The following is a 26,129-nucleotide window of genomic DNA, read 5'->3' as shown; positions in this document are numbered from 1 at the left end:
GAGGGAAGGCCTGACCCTCTGACAAAACTGGGAGCTTTCCTGCAGGGAGAGCAGGCGCTGCACATGGCAACATGAGACACATCCTAAGCAACAGGTATCAAAGGGGGAACAAAACTCTACAGGGCTCTAAAAACCCCAAACCCAGTCTAAGACAGAGTTTCGAAATCATATGTTTCCAACTGAGAAAAAGGGCAGTGAAAAAAGGACAGAAAAAGGACCACACAGAGCCCCAGTCTGGGATGCAGCAGAATTTTAATGATTTGAAAAAGCCCATTAATGAAATTCTTGCCTTCCCCTACTCCATACAAAGTTCAGCTGGCCCATCTGGTGCCAAGGCACATGGTGAGGGAGGAGCAGCCTGCTAGGCCACCGTGATGGTGCCAAGGCATGTGCTGGGCAGAGGGTGTGCAGGGAGGCCCATGGGCCTCTTGGTCTGTCCCCCAAGGCACTGGGCAAAGAGAGCCAGGCCCAAAAAAGCTCTTTCCAACCCAGAGACCTTGAGTGCCCTCAGCCCAGCCCTGGACTCTCCCCATGCCAGACCTTCTCCCCGCTTTCCCTCCCATGACAGGCAGCCCCAAGCCCCACCTCAGGACCGAGCTTCCAACTCACTTGTTTCCGAAGGAGAAGAAGTGCAGCGAAGCAGATGAGAGAGCAAAGAGTTGGGCTGGTTTTTATACAGGCTCTGCACTGCCCCAGGTCCAGAGGAATCCTCTGGGGAAGTAATAATTTTCCGAGAAGCTCATCTGAAATGCAAAACATCCCAGCTAATGATACGGGGACTGTGTTTTGGTTTCCTGCACTGATGCCTTTTCATTTCCTCGTTTAGCTGTACCTGCGCCGCCTTGAAGGCTTGAGGTGGGAGGCCCAAGGATTTCTGGGATAGCAGTGCATTGGTGCCATCAGGAGATGAGTCCCGAGTCCTCCAAACTCTCTCTGATGGTGCTTAAATGTGGCCTTCACAGACAGGTGGTCTGCCCTGCTGCTTTTGACTCTCATTCCCCTAATGCAGCTCTGGCGAGGCATTGGTGCACCTGTTGGGCCACCTCATCTGCCTGGGCTGTCTCTAATGACAACCCCCTAAATGTCCAGAGAAGTACTGGATGGAGAGGGCTAAGGACTGGTGTCATCATGAGGCAGAAAACCATCCCTGCTCTGCAGGAATGTGTGCTGTGACACAGGTACTGCCCTCTCTCTGGCTTTGTGCTGTGTGGCAGGAGAAGACCACCAGGGACCCTTTTACCCTGCTGGAGGTGGCTGTGAAGGTTTTGTCCCTGGCCACCTCCTTTGCCTCCTTTGGCCTGAGCACTGCAGTTCCAGTCTGGGAACAGGCGGGTGGTTCCTACCTGTCTCCTCAGGCCTGCAGCTCCCCTTTGGCCATGCGGCATGAAATTTAGAATAGAACAGTTCCAATGGAAGGGGCCTACAAACATCTTCATGTCCTGTTGCCTGACTGCTTCAGGACATGCCTTCCATCCTTTCTATCAGTTTTCTTGCCCTCCTCTGGACCAATTCAAGTCTCTTAATATCCTTTTTATATTGTGGAGCCCAGAACCACACACAGTCTTCAAGAGGAGGCCAGATGGGAGACTTGTTTCCAGAGATCACGTATTTTCTTCTTCTGGTCTACTGGAAGTAGGCAGGAGGTCCCCCTTTAGACAAGCCGTCCTTCTGTCTGCCTTTTCTTGACTTGCGACACAGTGGGATTGCCTCCCCCAGGGTCTTTTAAAGTTGGTTCTTGAAAATTGGCTGTCTCTCAGGGAACTCCAAGCCCTCTGGAGCAGATTGCCAGGGGATGCTGCTCACTAGGTCCCTGAGTAATTTAGAGTTGATCTCTTAAAATTTGCAGGGGGGGTGGGGGAGGGGAGGGGGAGAGATAACTCTGCAATGCACTTTTTGTCGTTGTGCCAAAAGCTTTGAGCTCAACTATTTCGTGATCATTATGGCAAAGACAGGCACCTACTGTCACATCTCCCAGTAGGCCCTTAGGGGCAGCTGTTTTACAAGGGGGTGTGAGTGCCTTTGAGGCAGTTCAGAGCCCTTGTGCCCAAGAGGATTTGGAAAGGCTGAGCTGTGGCATGGCTGCACCAGCTGGAAGCTGCCAGTGCTGAAAAACCTGGTCCTGGCCCTGGGGAATCTGGGGCCCAGCTGAGGTGGCAGCTCGATTCTCTTCCTTTGGCTGAGCAAGCGTGTTCAGTGTGAGGCGATGTGCGCAGAAAGGCTCCCTGAGGCAGAGATGTGGGATCCTAGGCAGCCCGCAGAGCGTTTTCCTCCACCCTTTGTTCTGAGATTTGGAGGCAGCTTGGAGCTGTCAGAGGGAGGAGAACCCATGAGCTTGCAAGCTTCTCCAGGAGCTGCCTGGGCACCTTATTGTGTGGAGAGTGTGACACGGTTGAGGTTATCCAGTGGGCCCTGGTGGGACTGGCAGGCTCTGTTGAGACTCAGCTGCCTGGCTGGGGAGGAGCAGGGCAGTGGGTGTCCTGCCAGTGCTGGAGGGGGAAGAGGGGAGGCCTGACCCTCTGGCAAAACCAGGAGCTTTCCTGTAGGAAGAGCAGGTGCTGCACATGGCAGCATGAGGCTTGTCCTAAGCAATGGGCATGAAAGGGGGAACAAGACTCTCCACGGCTCCTCAGAGATAAGACATAGCCCCACGCGCACTGCTTACACACGTGTGCCTAGAGACGGGGAGTGTGCTATCAGCAGGTGGAGCAATTCTGCATTTAGAAACTGCACCTCTTCTAGGCATGCTGGGGGAAATGCTGGCATGAAATGACTGGGGATAGACAAAATGCCTGAAGGACCTGCAAAGAAGGCTAAGCCAAGGCAAGGAGTGCTGGAAAGGCTGCCACCCTCCCTCCCACAGACATCTGGAAGAGGGAAAGGGGTCCTCCAGATGCAAGAGCCGCCTGCCAGGGAGGGCTCACAGGTGCTGCTGGATGAGGAAGCATGCCGCAGTGCCACTGCCACCGCCCCCTGTGGTCAGGGAGGTCATGTCCTCACTCGCGTACTGGTTAGGCTCTCCATCCACAGGATGTGCTCAAAGGCCAAGGAGGGCATTTCTGTTCAGAGGCGAAGCATGGCAGGTCCTAGTGGCTGCTTTCTCAGCTGCAAGGCACAGTGTCTGACAGGAGCCCCCTGGCTGTTTCTCACCTGCCGGGAACGGGCATGGATTTCATTTGTCCCTGCAAGATCTGCTCAGAGCAACAGCTTTCTCCCCGGCAGCCTGGGAGAGTGTCTGGAGAGGGAAGGACCACACAGAGCCCCAGGCTGGGATGCAGCAGAACTTTAATGATTTGAAAGAGGGGAGCGAGGACCTCTGAGTGGAGGCCACGGTTTGGGGAGCCCCAGGGGAGCTAGGAGTCTCTGTGCCTTGGCCAGGGTGGACTTTGCACTGGGTGTTTGTCTGCGTGCCCCACAGAGGGAGAGGAGAAGCAGACCCTTCCAAGACCAGCCTAGCAGGCGCCAACAGTCCAGGAGAGCAGAAGGCAACAGAGAAAAGGGGAAGAAAGAAGAGAGTAAGAAATGGGAAAGTTAGGCATGGGCCACATTTTCAGGAGTCCCAGGAGAGGCTCCAGCTGCCTGCCTTTGCAGGTGGAGCCACCTTGGTGGTCAGTCCATTACCATCTTCTGGGTTGGTGGTGGCTGCCTGCAGCAGCCTTAGCAGGGGAGGCAGGTTCTGCCACAGTAGCGGCTGCCCAGGCAGGAAAGGTCACAGCATCCGGAGTTGATGGGGACTCCGTCACAGCTGAGGATGCTTCCAACGGCAGCAGAGGTGGAGGATCCCACAACGGTGTTCTGCGGGAAGGAGCTGAGGATGGGGCCGGGCAGGGTCACCACCACAGGAGAGGGTTCAATGACAACATTGGAGTTTTGGCACTGCCTGACACAGGGCTCATTGCAGCTGTTGGCCAGCGGGGTTGGGCCACAGGGTCCACATGGCAGACACGGCAGGCACTGGTTGTAGCAGGACATGTCTCGGGGCAGGAGGTGCACCTGATGGGAGAGAGGGCCCGGAGGAGAATGGGGGTGAGGGAGGAGCAGCCTGCTAGGCCACCGTGATGGTGCCAAGGCATGTGCTGGGCAGAGGGTGTGCAGGGAGGCCCATGGGCCTCTTGGTCTGTCCCCCAAGGCACTGGGCAAAGAGAGCCAGGCCCAAAAAAGCTCTTTCCAACCCAGAGACCTTGAGTGCCCTCAGCCCAGCCCTGGACTCTCCCCATGCCAGACCTTCTCCCCGCTTTCCCTCCCATGACAGGCAGCCCCAAGCCCCACCTCAGGACCGAGCTTCCAACTCACTTGTTTCCGAAGGAGAAGAAGTGCAGCGAAGCAGATGAGAGAGCAAAGAGTTGGGCTGGTTTTTATACAGGCTCTGCACTGCCCCAGGTCCAGAGGAATCCTCTGGGGAAGTAATAATTTTCCGAGAAGCTCATCTGAAATGCAAAACATCCCAGCTAATGATACGGGGACTGTGTTTTGGTTTCCTGCACTGATGCCTTTTCATTTCCTCGTTTAGCTGTACCTGCGCCGCCTTGAAGGCTTGAGGTGGGAGGCCCAAGGATTTCTGGGATAGCAGTGCATTGGTGCCATCAGGAGATGAGTCCTGAGTGCCGGAGGGGTCACGTGCAGGCTGGGGACATTGGCCTGGGGCAGTTGTGTGGGGTTGTTTGCAGCCTCAGGGGCAGGAAGAGCCCAGCTGCACCCAGGCCTGCAATCCCTGCTTGGATGCCAACGGGCTCCTGTGTGGGAGGATGTGGCACATCCCCCTCTCGTCCAGCCTCCAAGCTCTCTCTGATTGTGCTTGAATGTGGCCTCCACAGACAGGTGGTCTGCCCTGCTGCTTTTGACTCTCATTCCCCTAATGCAGCTCTGGCGAGGCATTGGTGCACCTGTTGGGCCACCTCATCTGCCTGGGCTGTCTCTAATGACGACCCCCTAAATGTCCAGAGAAGTACTGGATGGAGAGGGCTAAGGACTGGTGTCATCATGAGGCAGAAAACCATCCCTGCTCTGCAGGAATGTGTGCTGTGACACAGGTACTGCCCTCTCTCTGGCTTTGTGCTGTGTGGCAGGAGAAGACCACCAGGGACCCTTTTACCCTGCTGGAGGTGGCTGTGAAGGTTTTGTCCCTGGCCACCTCCTTTGCCTCCTTTGGCCTGAGCACTGCAGTTCCAGTCTGGGAACAGGCGGGTGGTTCCTACCTGTCTCCTCAGGCCTGCAGCTCCCCTTTGGCCATGCGGCATGAAATTTAGAATAGAACAGTTCCAATGGAAGGGGCCTACAAACATCTTCATGTCCTGTTGCCTGACTGCTTCAGGACATGCCTTCCATCCTTTCTATCAGTTTTCTTGCCCTCCTCTGGACCAATTCAAGTCTCTTAATATCCTTTTTATATTGTGGAGCCCAGAACCACACACAGTCTTCAAGAGGAGGCCAGATGGGAGACTTGTTTCCAGAGATCACGTATTTTCTTCTTCTGGTCTACTGGAAGTAGGGAGGAGGTCCCCCTTCAGACAAGCCTGTGTGCATACTGGATTTGTCTCATTGCAAGGGGTGCGCATGAGCAGTTGTGTGTGTCTGAATGTCTCTCCCCTCATGATGACGGGATAGGCATGTCTTGGTGTAGCACTCTTCAGAACCCATGTTGTGAACACTATAGGCCCACAGTTTCATTGGGCCAGGAGTGCTCTGATTGCAGCTGATTGTGAGAGCCCAAGAAGGAGGAAGGGCTGTCCTTAGAGCTTGCCCTAAAATGCAGCCTTTGCCTCATGAGCCCTCCTTTTCTTGTCTCTCCCAAAGTCATGCTTTGATACCACAGCTTTCAGGATCACTTAGCACACTTCTCAAACAGTTGATCCTGGTCTTGTCCTGTTTAAGATCTTCATCAACAATCTAGTTGATGGAGTAGAGTTAACTACTAATAAAGTATCAGATGACACAAAAGTGGGTTGTGTGGCTGATTTACCAGAGCACTGTGGAGACCTCCAAGGGAACCTTGACAGATGGGATAGTTTGGATAAGAAGAATTGCATGGAGTTCAATAAAGAGAATTGCAGAGTCCTGCACATGGGGTGGAACAAGCCATGGGGGTAATCCAGCTGGAAAGCAGCTCTGTAGAAAAGGAACTAGAACTCCTGGTGTATACTAAGTTGAAGATGAGTCAGGAATGTGCTCTTGCTGATAAGAAGGCTAAAGGTATTCTGGGCTGCACTAGCAAAATATTGCCAGCAGGTCGAGAGAAGCATTTCTTCCTCTCTACTCAGCTTTGGTGAGGCCACACCCAGAGCACCGTGTCCAGTTCTGGGGCCCTCAATACAAGAAAGACATGGAAATATTGGAAAAAACCCAATGTAAGGACACCAAGATGATCAGAGGTTTGGAGCACCTCTTCTATGAGGAGAGGCTGAGACAGTTGGGACACTTCAGCCTGGAGAAGAGGAAGCTCAGAGGTTATCTCATCAATGTGTAGACTATCAGCTTGCTAAATAGTCCAAGTTTATTTTGGACTGCTTTGGGAGCAGATTTAAATAACTGGTAGAGCAAGAATAAAGGGGCCTTAATGCAATATGTTGATGACTCGTTGCTAGGAGCCGCAGCCAAAGAAAAATGTGAACAGTTGTATAAATTCCTGAAGGGAGGGTGCAATAAAGATGCAGACAGGCTCTTTTCAGTGTTGCCCAGTGCCACAGCAAGAGGCAATGGGCATAAACTGGAACAAAAGCGGTTCCATCTAAACATCAGGAAGCACTTCTTTACTGTGCGGGTGATGGAGCCCTGGAACAGGATGACCAGAGATGTTATGGTGTCTCCCTCCTTGGAGTTCTTCAACAGCCATCTCAATGTGGTCCTAGGAAACCTGCTTTACTTATCTCTACGTCAGCAGAGGGACTGAAACAGATGATCTCCAGAGGTCCCTTCCAACCTTAACCATTCTGTGATTCTGTGATTTGGTTCCTTCACACCACGATGTCTATGATGCAGCCATGACTTGGTGGCTCTGGGCTCCTTTTCAGTAGAAAGCTGGAGAGGGAGTTTAGGTGGGCTAGCACAGCTTAGTCCACAGAAATAGGAGATACTTCTGAGCTCCTTCCTACTGATGCAGAGGCTGGAAAAGACTCACGAGTTCTTCTGGACTGCAAGGAGCAATCCCAGAGAGGGATGTGAATTATTTCCCCCTGCCCAGGGCAAAGGGCTATCCAAGCTCTGGCCTTGGTGTTCATGGAGCTGTAGCAGGTAGCCTGTCTCTGCTCTGAGGAACTTTGAATGCTCCCCATCCTTGTCATGTTGTCAGAGGATTATAGACACTAAGCAGCAACTTCCCAACTTCCTTCCTCGGATGGAGTGTGGATCACTCTCCCTGCACTCTAGTATCATTCCAAATGTTTGGGTGGAACTTCACCAGGTTGCTGTTAGGTCTGGCTGAGAACAAGACAAAGAGGGACAACTCTCATCCAGGTCTGGCTGAGAATTGTCTCTATTTGTTGTGTTCTCAGCTATTTGCTTCCTGATCCTGGCTAGGAATACCTTGGTCAACTTGGGGGAGAATGATGCACTTGCAGTGGGGCGGCAAATGCATCCATGAGGAAGAGCTGTGGGTGTGGACAGGGATGTTCCCTTGTGCAGGAGTGGGTGGGAACATCTAGGAGCTCTTGCTAGAACTTGCCCTTTCCCATGGCTTCACATCCTGGCCTGTGCCCGACAAAGTATGAGGACAAGATCAAGCCTTGCCTATCCTTGGCTTGGCGCTGCCAAGGGAGAGGTGATCTGCAGACTGCCAGGACAAGCGGGGTCTCTCCGGGGCCAGGCTGTGGGTTAAGTGGGCTGGGGGCACCATGTTTCAGGTCTGGTCTCTGTCAGGAGTGTGAACAGCAGTAGCCCCACTGCAGCTCTGAGTTGCATGGTTAGTAGACAAGCTCAGGGAGCAACGGGGAGGAAACTTCATCCTCTCTGCCAGCACCCAATGGGTAATTCTAGACAGCAGTTAAATCTTCCCGTAGCCTTCTTGACACTGAGCAAATCCAGTCCTTTCAGACCCTCCTCATGCCACATATGTAAGGGTATTTTGAATGGGAGACCCTGTGCTTCAATAACATTGCCTGATCAAGAACTTTTCTAGTGCAAGTGGAATTATATGTAAAGGGTGAAAACAGTAAACAAGAAACCACAAGGAGACTCAAACCTGATACACTAGAGACAGCAATAACCAAGCCCACAAGTCTCCACTAGCTAATTAATGGTCCCTTAAGAAAATAGAGACATAGCTTCGGACTTAGTCACCTGGATATCATAACTGTTAAGAAGGAGAAAACAAGAGGAACATGAAGACTTGGGAATTTCAAGGAAGGCCATGGGGCTATAGAAAACTTACTAAGGAATGTTTTGGGAAAGGGTGTGACAAATAAAGATAAGGGGTCAAAAGAGCCTTCTTGCCTCTTCTATACAAGCCGCAATTGCCTTGTTGTATGCTTGTCTAACCAAGCCCTGCCCTTGATCACCAGTCTGCTTTATCTTCTAATTAAACCTTCCTTAACTATCTTTCAGTGTAATAACACTCTGTGTGTGAGTGTTGTATGGACTAGATGCAAACAATTGAAGAGACAAGAGGGAGTGAAATGAGGTCAGCAAGTGGAGTCAAACTGGGGTGAAGGCATTGCTGGGTTTGTGGTGCCAGCAGCTGGAGTGGACAAGGTCCCAGCATTTACCCACGTAGAGGCGTCCAGCACTCGCAGCCCGGGCCAGCCCCTAAATTGTGCTGGCACTGGGCACAGCCCCAAGGCAAAACTGGGTGGCCTTGGCAGGGAGGAGGTGCCATGGTGGGGAGGAGGCACCGCGGCCGGAGCAGAGAGACGGGGCTGGTGGGGGCAGCACGGTGTGGGCAGCAGAGTGGCAGGATGCATCAAGGCCGGGGGCTGCAGGAGCCTGGGCTGGGGTCAGGACGCTTCCCAGAGGGCCCGGTGCCAACTCTTCCATCTTGTTCTTCAGGGCCTTTCCTCCTCCCTGCCTCTCAACCATCTCTCCTCTGCCTTTTCCAGCTCTCTGAGTCCTCACTTGGGATTCTCCTATCATCTCCGTCGGCTCTGTCCAGAGCTACTGGACTGTCGTCGGCTACTATCCCATCCTCTTTCCTATACTCTTTGGCACCCTGTGCATTCAGCAGTTATTATTGCTCTCAGCTCAGCCCACTGTCCTTCACTGTACCACCCCTAACTCTCATCCTGCTCTTCCTCTCCATGTCCATCCATCTGACTTTAATCCCCTCTCTCATTGCATCTGTTTTGGATTCACTCCCAGCCTATTGCGTGCACTCCGCACACACACAGCAGCATCACCCTCCTCTGCTGCTTGTACCCACAGCACATTTCTCCATGCATTGCAGCCTGTTGTGCCTAACTGCTAATGTTCCTGAGTGTTTCTCTAGGAAAAGTGACATCAGAGCTCAGGGATCACTGATGCTCTCTTGCCTTGCCTTCTGCTTTCAGTGCAGTGTCTGCTGGCCAAGCCTTGGTGCAGCAGGAACTGTGGGCAGAGAGGGCACTGGCATCAACATCACCTGCTCACACCCTGACATCCAGACCTGTAACTACATCCACTGGTACCTTCAGCTCCCAGGCCAAGGCCCTCCATTCTTTGTGAGCAGTCACAAAAGCTCCATACCAGTGGTGGACCCAGCGGGGTGGCTGTCGGTGGCAGCAGACCGCCGGTTCAGCACTCTGTGGCTTGCCCAGCCGCGGCGCAGGGACACAGGAATGTATTGCTGTGCCCTGAGAGCCATGGGGAGAGGAGCTGGGGCTGCGGCTGGGCAAGCACCAAGGTGGGTGGGGCTGGGTGGGTGTGGTAGGGGCACAGCCCCAGCTGGACCTGCTGGGAGGAGCGGCAGTGATGGTTTCCCTGCCTGCCCGCCTGGCACTGGCCCAGGCCCACTGAGGCACCACAGCCCCGGGGTCCCCCTGCCACAGCTCCAGAACAGCACACTGTGCAGAGAGCTTCTCCTGCTCCTCTCACTCTGGCCCTCAGCGCTCCTGCCGGGTCAGAGACAGAAACCCCCTATAACCGAAGTGGTGGCAGCGTGCGCAGTGCTCGGGAAGGCGAGATGGCAGCCACCGGCCACAGTGATCCCCAGAGAGGAGCAATGCCTTTATTCTCTGCACAGCAAGGCAGGTAGCAGAGGTGCTTCTGCCCCAGCAGCCAGAGATCCCTTGGTCCTGCCACAGGGACCTGGCATTTCTCCCTCACAATGCATAGGGATGTCTTCTGTTTCTTTGTGGGTTTTGTTTTTGTTTTGGGCACCCCTAACATAGCCAAGGAATCCCTGAGCAGTGTTAATGCTAGGTATTATTTTTTAAAAAAGAAAACCTAAAGTGGTTTACTGGTTGGTTACTTTTTTACAAACTCAGATACACAGTCCTTCCATTTCATAATCTCCTATCAAGTCATTTCTGTACCTGCTTGGACTTCATCTCAAAAATTTAGGAGTTCAAGCTCACCTCAGTCATGAGAAAGGGAAGTATAGGTTACCAACACCTTCAAGGATTTCTCACAGTGGCTAGTTTTGAGACCAAGATCTTATTGTCCACGGCCTTCCTCAAACCCAAACACATGACTCTGTTTTTGACACAAGGTCCTGGAGATTGGATGAACACCTGCTACAAACTCTTGTAAATAGACATTTGAGGGCTATGTTCATGCCTCAGGAGTGAGTCACTACATTTTTAACCTGAGAAAAAGTGTTGAATTTCTGAGTTTTATTAAAGCTGGAAAGAGACCATTGGGAGGAAAGTTCTGGGTCCAGCTAAACCCTGGGGAACCTTTCTGCCTGGTCCTACCTGCATCTAGTCAGTACCTATAGAAGAAGTGGACATGGGTGTGCTAAAAACGAGACTCTTACCTACTCCTAGGACACAGATCCCATGTCCAGCTGGGTGCTGTATGGCCAGAGAAAGTCATCATGGATACCTCCCTTAATGACGAATGGCTGGGCTGGTTGAGATTACCATAACACGCCAGATGCTGGAAGGCATCCAGCAGTCTCCTATTGATCGACAGCTGACTGGATGATCTCTTAATCTACTACGTTAATTTTCAGGTGCACATGGCCCCTTTGGCAGTCTTACCTGGAGTTTAGAGGCAGCGGTTCTACAGCATGGCAAGTCTGCCAGAAAGGATGCTCAAGCACCATCTGACTTGGAGAGTTGTGAGAAGCCTGGATGTGGCCTCACTGTGCAAGTAAGAATTTCTTGGTGCTGAAATACCTGCCCTTAGCCCTAGGAAACTTATGGCATAGCAAAGATTGCAGCTTCATTCCTTTCCTCACAATGAACACCAGGCCTCTCAGATGCTGCTGTGGGTGAATAAGTACAGATCTTTGGTGGATTCTGGGTGTTTTTCTCTGCACATGAGTGTCCTAGTTTTGGCTGGGATAGATTTAATTTTCTTCCTATAGGCTTGAATAGTGCTGTGTTTTGGATTTGTGATAAAAGTAATGTAGATACACCAATGTTTTAGTTGTTGCTGAACAGTGCTTGCACAGAGTCAAGATCTTTTCTGCTTCTCATGCTGCCCTTCTGGAGATGAGGCTGGGGATGCACAAGAATCAGAGAATCATAGAACCATGAAGGTTGGAAAAGACCTCCAGGATCATCTGGTCCAACCATCCCCCAGAGAAGTTGGGAGGGGACACAGCCAGGACAGCTGGCCCATACTGACCAAAGGGGTATTCTCTACTGTATGATGTCATGCTCAGCAATAAAAGCAGGGAGGAAAGAAGGAGGAGTGGAGGACATTTGGAGTTACGGCGTTTGTCTTCCAAGTAACCATTATGCATAATGAGCCCTGCTTTTCTGGAAATGGCTGAACGTCTGCCTTGGAGAGCTCCCATGTGATTTTCTCTGTGTGGGATGTTTTGTTCCAAGATAGCACATTGTTGCCCTCAGAATTCAGCATTACACAGAAGGAGTGTGTGTGTGTGTGTGTGCACACGTGCCATGTGGAGCTGTTCCCCCTCCCCCTCCCAGCACTGTTTGCATGTAGGTCTGAGCTAATGTCCAGCAATGACACCTTGGAAGTGCTTTTGAGGGACTGGGCATGCTGACTCCTGATGGGGCACACCTGTCCAAGTGGGCAAGAGTGTTCTCAGCAGTAAGCTGGTTGGGCTTATCAGGAGGGCTTTAAACTAGATGTGGTGGGGGAAGGGGATGCTCCTCTGAGTGAAGAAAGCATACCTGAGAAAAATATCACTCTAAGTAATGGCAGGGAAATACTTGGGAACTGTCCCAGTGCAATCAGGAAGGGTTCTAGAAACACAATATGACTGCCCAGCTGAAATGCCTCTACACCAAAGCATGCAGCATGGGAAACAAGCAAGAGGAATTGAAACCATGGTGCAATTAGACAAATGTGACCTGATTGCTATCATGGAAACATGGTGGGATGGATCACATAATTGGAATATTAGAATAGAGGGCTACAAACTCTTCAGAAGGGATAGACAGGGAATGAAGGGAGGGGGTGTTGCCCCCTGCATTAGGGAAGGAATTGATTGTGAAGAGTTGCCTTTGAGAAACAGCCACAGACACAGACAGGTTGAGTGCTTATGGGTGGGAGTTAAAGACCGCACCAATAAAGAACAGCTTGTGGTTGGGGTCTACTACAGGTCGCCTGATCAAGGGAGTCCAGATGAGGCATTCTTGCTTCAGCTACAAGAAGCGTCATGCTCACATGCCCTCATTGTGATGGGGGACTTCAACCACCCAGATGTTTGTTGGGAAAACTACACAGCAGGCTGTAAGCAATCCAGAAGATTCCTAGAGTGCATCCTGGTCCAGGTACTAGACAAACCAGCCGGACAAGAAGTGTTACTTGACCTCATGCTCATTAACATGGAAGAGCTCATTAAAGAGGTCAAGACTGGAGGCAGTCTGGGCTGCAGCGACCATGTCCTAGCTGAGTTTGTGATCTCGAGGAATACAGGCTTGGCAAAGAGCAGAGTCAGGACCCTGAACTTCCAAAGAACAAAATTCCAGCTGTTTAAAGACTTCATAGAATGAGATCCCATGGAACACGGTCCTTAGGGACAAAGGAGCTGAAAAGAGCTGGCGGCTCTTTAAGGATGTTTTCCTTACAGTGCAAGAACTCTCCATCCCCCTGCATAAAATAGTGGCCATGGAGGGCAGACAACTGGGATGGCTGAGCAAGGTACCTGCAGGTCAAACTGAGGCACAAGAAGGAAATGCACAGGCAGTGGAAGCAGGGATGCGTGGCCTGTGTACAGGGCAGAAGAGTACAGGGATTTGGTCCGGATGTGCAGGGATGGGATGGGAAAAGCCAAGGCACAGATGGAACTGAGCTTGGCGAGGGATGCAAAGAACAGCAGGAAGGGATTCTATAGATACATTGCTCAGAAAAGAAAAGCCAAGGAAGAGTCCCCCATCTGATGGATGAGAAGGGAGAACCAGTAAGGACAGACATGGAGAAGGCTGAGGTACTCAAAAACTTCTTTGCCTCAGTCTTCACTGATAGTCAGGCTTCCCAAGTCTTTTGTTTCCCTGAACCAGGCTGGGGCAGAAAAGTCCCACCCACTGTAAGTGAAGAGCAGGTTTGAGACCACCTAATGAAATTAAACACATGCAAGTCTATGGAGGTCTGATGACATGCATCCAGGGTCCTGAAGGATTTGGCTGATGTAGTTGCCAAGCCTCTCTCCATCTTCTTTGAAAAGTCCTGGCAGTCAGACGAAGTCCCTGATGACTGGAAAAAGGAAAACATCACTTCCATTTTTAAAAAGGGTAGAAAGGAGGACCCAGGGAACTACAGACCAATGAGCCTCGCCTCTGTGCCTGGCAAGATCATGGAAAAAATCCTCCTGGAAGCAATGTTAAGACACATGCAAGACAAAGAGCTGATCCAAGACTGCCAGCATGGCTTCACCAAGGGTAAATTGTACCTGACTGATCTGGTGGTTTTCTACGATGGAGTGACTGCATCAGTTGGTAGAGGAAGACTGACCGATGTCATCTAGCTGAATTTCTGCAAGGCCTTTGACACAGTCCCACATGACATCCTGGTCTCCAAATTGGAGAGATATGGATTTGATGGATGGACCATTCAGAGGATAAGGAATTGGCTTGAAGGTCTCACCCAGGGAGTGGTGGTCTATGATTTATGTCCGAGTGGAGGCCAGTGACAAGTGGTGTACCTCAGGGGTCTGTTCTCGGACTGGTACTCTTTAATATCTTCATCAACAACATAGACAGTGGGATCGAGTCCACCCTCAGCAAATTTGCAGATGACACCAAGCTAAGTGATGCGTTTGATATGATAGAAGGAAGGGATGCCATCCAATGGGACCTGGACAGGCTTGAGAAGTGGACCTAATGAGCCTAATGACCATGTGAACCTAATGAGGTTCAACAAGTCTAAACACAGGGTGCTGTACCTAGGTTGAGGCAATCCTGGACATGAGCAGAGACTAGGAGAACTACTTGAGAGAAGCCCTGCCGAGAAGGACATGTGGGTTCTGGTGGACGAAAAGCTCAACATAAGTCGGCAGTGCATGCTTGAAGCCCAGAAGGCCAACTGCATCCTGGGCTGCACCAAAAGAGAAGTGGCCAGCAGGTCAAGGCAGGTGATTGTCCCCCTCTACTCTCCACTTGGAGTACTGTGTCCAGGTCTGGAGCCCCCAGCACAAGAAGGATGTTGATCTGTTGGAGCGGGTCCAGAGGGGGGCCACAAAGATGATTAAGGGGCCGGAGCACCTCTCCTACAAAGATAGGCTGAGAGAGCTGGCACTGTTCAGCCTACAGAAGAGAAGGCTCTGGGATGACCTCATTGCAACCTTTCACTACTTGAAGGGGGCTTATAAAAAAGATGGAGAGCAACTCTTTGCTCAAACAGGTATTGACAGGACGAGGGGGAATGGTTTTAAACTAAAAGAGGGGAGATTTAGATTAGAGGTTAGAAGGAAATTTTTCACTCAGAGGGTGGTGAGGCACTGGAACATGTTGCCCAGAGAGGCTGTGGATGTCCCATCCCTGGAGGTTTTCAAGACCAGGTTAGATGAGGCCCTGAGCAACCTCATCTAGTGGGTGGCATCCCTGGCTATGGCAGGGAGGGTGGAACTAGATGATCTTTGAGGTCCCTTCTAACCAAGACCATTCTATGAGCCTATGGTGAGACCTTCCCAGCCTTTGCAAAAGAGACAAATGCCATTAAGAGCAAGCTGGTGTGACTTATCTAGTTTTGTTCAGATCCAGAATCTTGAGAAAAGAGCAAAACAGTCCAGCAAAGCTGTCAGCAAAACTGTCATGGATTCAAAGAGTGACTGGACCAGCTTCTTCTGCTCTTAGTCTTCTCTCAGCCTCCTCTGATGAACACTGTGGCAAAAGGGAGCCCTTGTTGGGAGACAGGACCGCTCTTGTGGTTTTACCTCCTAGCCAGAATAGCCTCAGGAAGAAAACTTCCTTCTTAGCCCTGCATCTGGGCATAAGCCAAACCCTCAGCATGTGAAAAAAAAAACAACCACAAACATTAGCCTGGGACTGGGTGAGAAGTTCTGTTCATCTCAACTCCTATACATGCCACAAGCTGTTCTGTTGCTTTTCATGTCTCTCCTCCAGCTCATGGGAATCACCAATGCTGGAGGGAGTCCCTGAGCCCTGGTGGTTTCTCCTTCCGACAGAAGACATCTGTTCTCTCCCATTTCTAGGTATGAGCTTGTCCCATTGTGCTCAGTGCCCTTGGCATGCAAGTCCTTAAAGTCCTTTTGGTGGAGCAAAAAACAGACTGATTCTTTCCTGCCACTTTCTATTTTTTTTTTTTGAGAAGCCAGGAATGAACAGCTGTTCTAAATACAAGGGGCTAAAGCTCTGTCTCCTGTCCAGAACCATCTTTTGGGTTCCTTCTCTGGGATTGCCTGCAGCAGCTTTAGTAGGGGAGGCATGCTCTGCTACAGTAGCAGCTGCTGAAACAGGAGAGGTCACAGCACAGCTTTCACAGCTGGGATGATTGGCACTTTTCTGAGCAGGACATGTGTCCATGCTGCGGGTGCACATGGGAGAGAGGGCAGGAGGAAGCAAATACAGTAGCATATGAGGAGCAGAACTGCACTGAGTCATGGGTTGAGTCAAGACGCCTACTGGTCTAACATTCACTGCCTAGCTGAAAGCCTAGGATCCACCTCAGCCGAGTCCCAGCCTCACTCTGTAGAAGGCTTACTCTACCCTTCCTTCTCCTATGAGAAGAAGCTGCCATTCCCAGGCTAGGACAATTGGTGCCAACTCAGACATTCATTGAGGAGAGAGCTGATCTTGAAGAAGGAGAAGAGGCATCACACACACCTAATTCCCAATGAGAATGAGGTAAGAGAAGTGGATTAGAGTGCAGAGAGTTGGGCTAGCTTTTATAGTAGCTCTGCACTGCCCCAGGACCAGAGGCACTCATTGTGGAGGTAATAATTTTCTGACAGTCTCCTGTCAAATGCAAAACATCTCAGCTAATGATATGGGCTGTATTCTAATTTCCTGCATTGTTGCCTTTTCATTTCCTGGCTTACCCCATGTGATTCCCATAAGAAGTCTTCTTTAAGTGCCAGATAAAAGGCCCAAGGACTTCTGGGGCAGAAACACATCAACGCAGATTGGAAGACTCAGATCAAGTGCTGGAGGGGTCCATACAGGCGGGTGATGTGGACGTGGAAAGGGGCACTATTCTTGAACCTCTTGGCTGGATTACCAAAGAATGCCATGTGACATGGCCTTCCTTGAGGATGTGCCACATCCTTTTATCTTACTCACTCCATCTCTCTGATGGATACTTATTGTTGCATGCAGGTGGGCTTCTGCTGTGGGGTTTGACCATATCCCAACTAACAGTGCCTTCAGGACAATGTCACTGGGATCTTTTGCATCACCTCCTCTCTGTGCAGTCTTTGAGGGTCCTCAGACAATATCAAAAGCATGTCTGGGGCCTGGTCCTTCCCCAGAGTATTTTAGTCAAGTTCTGCCAGTGTGGTCCACTTAATCTCCTCAGCAGAGTCCACAGTTGCACAAGTGCTGATGTTTTCCTGTACATAATTTTTGTTTGTGTGCTTGACTGCATGCTGGCTTTACATAAGCATGAGATTTTTACAAGCGTGTGAGATTTTTCCATGATTGCATGCATATGTGCATGTGCGCATGTATGTCTGTACTTGTGTGACCCCCTCATCATGAAGGCATGTGCAGGTCATAGCAAGGTGACTCCTCCATGATGTATGCATGAGTACCACAGAGTATCATTTCCCCTTTTCCAGACAGAGCCCATTTGTAGCTGAATGGTGATAGCTTCAGCCTGGCCGAGAAGTGTCCAGAGGACTAGCACTGAAATGCAGTCCCTGTCTTGCTTTATATACAGAGAGAAAGGCCAACAAATCATGCCCAACTCATTTAAGCCACATCTGTGAGTGCATCCCCTGATGATGCAGTGTTGCTGGTGACTGGGATGGGGCACAGTCTCCTTGTGTCCTTGCCAATGCCAAATGCACTTCTGCAGCTCATCCACCGAGGGCTGAATGAGTCTGGGACCGAGACCCTTGGGCCAAATGGGTATTGAATTAGAAGAGCAGAGGTCTAAATATTGCTCCATTGTGAGATGTAGGACAAACACCCTGAGTTGCACAGGGAGAGCCAAACAAGTGAAGCCTCCTTTGGTTTTCACTCACCAGAGCATCCATGTCCCCCATTAAAATCTGAGTCTGAGTGCCCAGAAACTGTGTCTGGGAAGACAGGAACATGCATGTAAAGCCTGCTGCAGTTCCAAGAAGGTTGTCAGGTAAAGTCCTTTCCAACAGGGGCTACAGGTAGTTTGTAAGGGCTTCAGTCAGGGCTGAGTCCCCTTCCCTTGGGAGCACCTTTAAAGCTGAAGTTCTAGAGGTTGACCCTAACCTGAGTTACAGCTCCAGCTGCAACACATCTGTGCCTGTATCTGTCCATGGACCCCACTTATCTCAGATTGGACTTCGACATGTGGATGACTTCCCAGCTTGACCTGAGACCTGCCTCTTCTCTATGAACACAACTGGTGATCACTGGACTTTGTGTGACTGTGCCAGACTGTCACAAGATCTCATCCTGACCTTGACTGACTCACTGACTTGCTTTTCAAGCTCAACAATACAAATATGTAAGACAAGAATCAGTACACACTTGCAAACGTGTGATCTTATTGGGGTTTTGGAGATAAGCTGCAATAGCTGTCATGATTGGACTGTGCAGTGACTGTGCAAAGCAGAAAGCAGAATTACAGCCCTCCACTCCATGAGAGCAGATTTCTACCCTTTCAGGGACCTGCTGGGCAGAATCCTATGGGAAAATGCCCTGGGAGGTCTAAGAGACCCCAGGGGGTTGAGTATTAAAGTGGTTAAGATCTGATAATAAAATAATGGAAATCCTTATAACTAGTTCCTTCCACTTAACTTGCTTCCAAGCCTGCTGCTTTGCCACCCCCTTCTGCTTGGGCTGCTTGCTGGGCCCCAGTGGCCCCACAGCTTAGGTGCCCATGCCAGGGGAAGCCCCTGCCTGCACTCCTGCACACCTGGGGTTGCTGCGGGTGGCTCAGCTCCCGCTGTTCCTTCCCATGGAGCCGCCCTCAGGCCCTGGGTCTGAGCAGCAGCTCCTGCTTGCTCTGTGATTCCAGCTGCCATGTCAGGCACCACTGCCTGCCTTGTATGGGACCCTTGACCGGCAATGCCAGCTCCATGGGCAGCACCAGACGGTGGGGCCCAGGGCTCAGGGTGCTGTTGGGGCACCATGTCCCTGTCCCCCAGCACATGACCTCCTCCTGCTGCTGGCTTTCCACAGCTGCAGCAGTGTTGGCCACAGCCGGGGGATCAGTGCTCAGCACCCTGGACCTGTTTTCCGCAACTACAGTTTCTCCTCCAAGCAGGGATGTAGCTGGAGGAGGGCTGCACAGTCTGTACATCACTTAACAAAACTGATGTTTACCAGAGGCCCTTTGGAGACTTTAGTGAAATGACGGGCAACGGTGGAAGTTGTGATGTATTTCTGCTCTCTCATTCTTCTTGTTGTATGCCGTTTGTTAGGTTATCCTCTTACACTCGTGGACCTTCTCCTGTTTTTGTTCCTAGCCTCCTCCCATCCCTACCCTATTCATTTGCAATGGGATGAATCTCCATACTCTAATTAGAAGCGCAATGGGACAAGCAAAATACCAAGCAGTCATAGGCATTAACATCTGTCAGGAGAGGGGCTAGGAGGAAAGCAAATTCATCCTGAGGGGAAGGCCACTCAACACAGTGGAATCACAGGGATTTGGACAATAGTTGCTGTTCTGGAGCTACTCTGTCTGATTGGAGCTGGGGACATGCAATCTGTGAGACACTTCAGCCCTGCAAATCTGTGTAACCAGGGAGCTTCATAAGGCACTCTGCAGGTGTGACAGAAGAATAGGGGACTTGCCCTACCTATCCTTGCCCTTACATGCAATGATATGCCTCCTGATTCTGGAAATGAATGGGAAGGGGAGGAGGAGGCTCTGGGCTGTAAGCAATGCAGTTTCTCCCACCATCCCCACTCCTTCCATTCCTGAGGCTCTCTTCTGTCTAAGATTTCTCTCACAGCCCAGCTTCATCTACAGAAAGAAAAACTCTTTTAAGTGATTGTAGGCCAAATCTGTGACAGCTACAGGGGCAAGGCAGTGATGGGTCAGTGTCAGGGTTACGGTGGGATATCTGTCTCCATTTGTAGAAGGAAGGAAAGTACTTCAGAGGTGTTTGAGTCATTCCTAGTTAGTTCAATTAGTTCCATGTTGATTCCTCCTGGGCACAAGAACTGGGCAGGGTGTGCTGCCAGGTGGGCACAATGGAGGTCTTCAGAGTGGGATTGATCACTGATCTATTGATGACTGTCGTAGTAATTCCAGAGCTGCCTGGCTGCTCTGAACATCCTGATCACAGCTACCATATGAACACAGCAGCTGCCTGCTGGGCACTGGGCTATTGACTCAGAAGAGCAAAGGAGTGCTGGAGGCTTTCCCCAGGCAATACCTCTTTGGCTGTAATGCACAGCTAGAACAATGCTCTCAAGTGCTCTGTATCCTGAGCACACTTCTGTGTACTTGACAGCTTGGGGCATTCCAAGCATCTTCCCCTGTCTGCAGAATAACTGCCATGCCCCTGGCAAATCCTCTCCCTGGCCTTCTGCCACAGGTTTACCTCATTGTTACATACCCCTTAAAGAGCAGCCCTGTTTCTTCATCATGTGTTGGTGTCTTGTTTTTAAGAGGGATGTGGTGAATTGACCTTGGCTGGCCACCAGGTGCCCACCAAGCCACTCTCGGACACCCCTTCCTCAGCAGGACAGGGGAAGAAAATACGATGAAAAAAACCTCATTGATTGAGATAAGGACAGGAGATCATTCACCAATTACCATCGTGGGCAAAACAGACTTAACTTGGGGAAGATTAATTTAATAATGACAATAATAATAATAATTTAATATAATAACAATACAATATAATTATAATTATTTAATATATAAGAATAAGCCAACTGTTAACAGAGTAGGACAGTGAGAACTGAAAGAAAACTAAAACAGATTTAAAATAATTTCCTGTCCACCCCCCTTCTTCCCTAGCTCAAATTCAGTCTTGATTCTTCTACCTCCCCCCCCTCTTGCTCCCAGTGATACGAGGGGATGGGGAATGGGGGCTGCAGTCAGTTCATTATGCTTTGTCTCTACTGCTCCTTCTTCCTCTTTCCTGGCTCAAGCATGGAGTCCCTCACATGGGATACAGTCCTTCATTAACTTCTCCAGCATGGGAATCCATGGGCTGCAGCAGAACAGCCTGCTCCACCATGGGTCTCTCCACAGGGGAACAACCTGCTCTGTGCCTGGAGCACCTCCTGCCCTCCTTCTGCACCTTGGTGTCTGCAGTGTTGCTTACATTTTCTCATTCCTCCCTCTCACTGTTACTATGCAGCATTATTCATCCCTTCTTAATTATACTCTCACAGAGGTGCAAACATCATTCAGTGGCTCAGTTTGGCCAGCAGCAGGTCCCTTTTTGAGCTGTCTGGAACCGTCTCTATTCCACATGGGGGCATCACTTGGCCTCTTCTCTCAAGATCACCCCTGCACACCGCTCCTTTGATCTACACAAATACTTACATTTCCACCCACAATCTCCATTAGTGGCACCTTGGGTATTCAAAACAGGCAATTAGAAACAACGCAGTTGAGAAATCTGTGCATCCAGGAATTACTAGGTAGAGAGTTGCAATGAGAATCAGGCATTTCATGGCAACGGTCAGTTCCAGCAAACCAGAAACATTTGTCAGAGGTTTGCCAGGCTCTCTGCTCTGGTCTACCATGTGGAGTTATCTTAATTTGAAGAATGCGCTGGTTTGGTCCCTCTGACACCAACAGAAATAGATTTAACAGACCACAGCTTTGGTGTGGGGTCTTGGTGTGGGTGAGGTCTTGTGGGTAACACACCCAAAGGAAGGACACAGAATGTGTAAGAGAAGGTGGAATGAGAAACAGGCTGCGAGGGAGCAGTACAGTGACATTTCCTGCACGTCATTTCTGCTAGTCAGAAGAACCTAAACAGGCTGGAGAAATGTGCTGACGAAATCTTCAAAAAGTTCAACAGGAACAGGGTTAAGCTCTTGCATCTTTGGAATAACAACCCCACATACAAGTACTGGCTGAGGGCTAACTATCTAGGAAGCAGTTCGGCAGAAAAATATGTGGGGTCCTAGTAGATAAGTTGAACTAGAGTAAGGACTGTGCCTTTGTAGCAGAGAAGGCAAATGACATACTGAGGAGAACCTGACATGCAAAAACAGGCTAAAAGAACAGGGCCTTCTCACTTTAGGGAGAGAAGAGAAAAGAGAAAAAATGAGAGGGGAGGAGAGGGGAGGAGAGGAGAGGAGAGGAGAGGAGAGGAGAGGAGAGGAGAGGAGAGGAGAGGAGAGGAGAGGAGAGGAGAGGAGAGGAGAGGAGAGGAGAGGAGAGGAGAGGAGAGGAGAGGAGAGGAGAGGAGAGGAGAGGAGAGGAGAGGGGAGGGGAGGGGAGGGGAGGGGAGGGGAGGGGAGGGGAGGGGAGGGGAGGGGAGGGGAGGGGAAGCTCAGGGTAGCTCTTGGCTTCTCCAACTACTTGATCAGAACAGAAAGAGAAGATGGACTCAGACTCTGGAAGTCCCAGAAAGAGGGCTATACAAAAGGTATACCAATTGGATCATGAGGAAAACATCCTCAGACATGCTGGGGGATTCTTTGCAGTGATTTCCCGCTGACCTATTTGTCCCAGACTGTTCTCACACAGCCATATAAAGGGCTGGGTGACCCTGTCAGGATGGAAGGACAAGGGTCCCTGCAGATCTTTGGATATGATCTCTGCTCTGTTTCTGTCTTCCCCAGGCTGCTAGATGACTTCAGGCCCTTCACCCCCTTCCTAGCTACCCAGACTACGTGTCCCAGGGAGCTTATGGATCTGCTGACTGCCCAGGGCCTCCTGTAACACTGGACTCCTCACATGAGAGTAGCAGAAGTTGTACTCTCCTTCTGCAAGATATGCTCTGAAGCCAGGGGAATATTTCTGGGCAGAGATGCTGCAAGGAAAAGGTGATGGTGGACTATGAAGTAGTCTGAGGTGTCCTCCTCAGTTCTAACGGACAGTACCTGAAAGGGATCGAGTGCAGTGAGTCCCACCATCCTTTTCCTCTAGGAATGATGAAAGGATGCTCTTGTGTCCCTGTTTTACCTCTCCCCAAATAAATCCTTTCTCCCTGGACAGATTTTGGAGGGTGCCTACAGAAGCAAAGACCACACAGAGTCACAAGATGAGATGCAGCAGACTTTAATGAGTCTAAAGAGGAAAACAAGATGGCTCCAAGGGGAGGCCCCAGAGAAAGGATCACCATGGGCAGCTGAGAGAATCAGTGCTCCATGGCCAAGGGGCAGTTCCCACAGGGCGGCCAAGGGGCAGTTCCCACAGGGCAGCCATGTGGCTGCCCTGCAGAAGGAGAGGGGCCACCAGGTGCCCCCTATGCTGGCTTTGGGGGGTTTCATGGCCCAGGGGAGAATAAAACAACAAAGAAAAAGGAGGGAAAGGAGAGAGTGGAGAAAGGGAGAGAGGCATTGACCATGTTTTCAGAGAGACCAGGCTAGTCCCTTCCAATGGGCTACCACGCTTTGCAGGATGAGCAGGGGATGCTCAGTCCCTCTTGAAAGCAATGACCAAGAAAGATCTCCGTCATCAGTCTGGCGTCAGCTTGTGGATTCCTGGTTACGGGGTGTCCTCTTTCGGGCTGTCACCCATGGCTTTAGCAAGGGGGGCACCTTCTTCCACAGTAGCAGCTGGTAATACAAGAGAGGTCACAGCACCCAGAGTTGATGGGGACTCCGTCACAGCTGAGGATGCTGCCAACAGCAGCAGAGGTGGAGGATCCCACAACGGTGTTCTGCGGGAAGGAGCTGAGGATGGGGCCAGGAAGAATCACCACCACAGTAGGGGGCTCGATGGCAACAGTGGAAGCCTGGCACTGCCTGACGCAGGGCTCATTGCAGCTGCTGGCCAGAGGGGTCGGGCCGCAGGGTCCACATGGTGAGCATGGCTGGCATGGCTGGCACTTATCAGAGCAGGACATGTTCTGGGGCTGGAGGTACACCTGGGGAAGAGGCAGGGAGGAAGCAAAGCAACAGGGAAACAGCCTACAACCAACACCTGCTGGAGTGTGGAGCTGGAGGCTGTGTGGGTGGTATGAGGGCTTCTTTGTTTGAGCGCACCACAGTCCTTCAAACAGACCCAGGGGTGTTCCTGCCTAGCCTGTTGTCAAAGAGCCACTGCTGCCCAGATTCAACCTTTTCCCATGAGAGACCATGTGTCCTCTGCCCTCTCCCACGAGCAGAATCTCAGAGCACTAACATAAGACCAAGGAATAAGTATTAGGTAAGATGTCCTTGAAGGCTAGAAGAGAGGGGAAGAAAAAAGGGGATTCCAACTTACCTGGTTCCCAAGGAGAAGGAGGTGAGAGAAGTGGTTGAGAGAGAGAGAAGTTGGGCTGGCTTTTATACTGACCCCGCACTGCCTCAGGCCCAAAGACAATTTTTGCATAAGTGACATTTTTCTAACATGCTCATAATGAACGGAAAACATCTCAGCTAATGACATGGGATGTGCTGCTGTGCTCCTCTTTGCTGCCTTTGCATTTCCTGGTTTATGTCATACCCATTCCTTTACGGACGCTTCTTTTGAGTGCTGGGATGAGAAGCCCCAGGATTTCCGGGGTAAGAATGCATCAGTGTGTGCAGAATACATGGATTAAACACTGGAGGGGTCCAGAGATGTCAGTCTCGGGCTCTCTCGGGGGGGCTGTTTACTATGCTCTTCAGGGGAAGAGGCCCAGCTCCTCCCAGCCCTGAAATCCTCATTTGGTCACCTATGGCCATAAAAAGAGGAATAACACACTGCACATTTCTTTTATGCTTGCAAGTTACCATTACACATATTATTTTTTATATTGATGTTTAGAGAAAGAGACAACTTCTGTGGAAGAGACCATATTCCATGCAGACCTCCTCTCCCAGAATTATTGAATAAAATGAGGTCTACCAAAGTAGGAAGGGACAAAGTCCTTAAAGCCACACAAAGAAGATTAGGTCAAAGCAAAGATAAGTTAAAAGCTGCAGGAGGACCAGGTATGGGCAGATCATGTGGCAAGAATTATGGAGAAAATATTTGGTGAGAAGTGTAAACAGAGGGAGAAGCAGGAAAACTTGACACTCCCCTGTCAAATGAGAAACTGACTGTTACTACACACCAGTAGCAGCTATAGGAACAACTGATGGAGTTAATGCCTGGTGAGATACTTCTGAAAGCAGTATGCACTGTCAGACTGTTGTATGGGTTTTGACATGAGCCTGCAGTATAAGGCTGCAGTATAAGGATCCAGATTAATGGATCAACATTTTCTAGATTATAAAAAGTGAGACAGAGAGTGGGGACAGGGAGGAGCTGATAAAGTGATAGTTGGACAGATAGAGTCAAGCAGTGTAAAAACGAGTTTCTGGCTTCCCAGGTCATGCACAGAAGTTCCAGTTCCTAACAGAACACCCATCATGGTGTGGGACTGCATTAAGATGTAATACAATTTCTCCACCAGCAGCTCTGATTCCTACATCTTCTGATACATGATTCCCCTAGGTGGATTCATGGAGGTTCTTCTCTGCATTGTCTGCAGAGAACTCCCTGTTACTTCCTGCTGTGTGGGATACCAAGCCCCAGGCTAATAGAGTTTGTCTCTGGATGCTGAACCCACACTACTGCCTGCAGCACTGCACAGAAAGGCACGAGGGGTGCCCTGGGGAGTGATTAGTTCATTGCCGTTGTTTGGATGTAGATCTGGTGAGTCTGGGTCTCTGCCTCTCCAGTCTGTGCAGTAGGGAGAGTTGTCATTAAGAACATGCTGGGTGACTTTTACAGCTGAAACCAGACCTGGAGCCTTGGGAAATAAGCCAAATGGTCCAGCAAAACTGTTCAAAAGAAGACCTAATTTGGGGAAATTACTGATGGCCAGTGCTTGAGAAGAGGGCTCTTCGTAAGAGAAATTTCTGCTTTTGTGTTTTCCATCCTGCTCAGTGTAGCCCAAGGAGGGAAAATCTCTTCATAGACCTGCATATGAGGATCAAATAAATCCTCAGCAGACAAACAAGACACATCAGCCAAAGAGTGGAAGAGATTCCCTGTCCAATCCCTTGAGCTGTCCCACTGCTTTTAACATCTCTCCTCCATCTCTGTAGCTGGCTGCCTTGGGGACTATTTTCTAGTTTTCTGTACATACAACTCTTGGGTTGCAATGCCTGCATTGGGAACCAAAAAGCTCGCTCTGGAGAGCAGCTGTGGTGGAAGCTGAGAAAACCAGCCATAGTCCCCGATTTTTTTGTTCTGTGCGGGAGTAAATGTGAAGGCATTTACACTGAGGCCTTCTGAGGTGAGACACAAAGGACAACCTTTTACACCAAGGATGGTGGTCGGTGTCAGGTGGAAATATCCAAAGGACAGACTAGACAGCAAGAAACAGAAGTAGGCAAAGAGAATGAAGCACTGGAATAAAAAAGAGGGCCTGTGCCTGTGGATGATGAGAA

At 50.4% G+C, this 26,129-nt stretch overlaps 1 protein-coding gene across 1 annotated transcript in view; it reads right to left on the bottom strand.

The window, feature by feature from the left end:
* Window positions 1-3,654: 3,654 nt before the first annotated feature.
* LOC310885529 (feather keratin Cos2-3-like) overlaps window positions 3,655-26,129 on the bottom strand; it is a gene marked incomplete at both ends in the record, with an annotated part of 28,979 nt that continues 6,504 nt past the window's right edge. Inside the window, one exon of the mRNA XM_083808994.1 lies at window positions 3,655-3,990. Coding sequence (XP_083665120.1) covers window positions 3,655-3,990 — 336 coding nt within the window. The remainder of the gene's footprint in view (window positions 3,991-26,129) is intronic.

Source organism: Anser anser (genome assembly GCF_964211835.1).
Source record: "Anser anser genome assembly, chromosome: 23".
NCBI classification, from domain to species: Eukaryota; Metazoa; Chordata; class Aves; order Anseriformes; family Anatidae; genus Anser; species Anser anser.
This window is presented reverse-complemented; position numbering and strand designations above follow the sequence as displayed.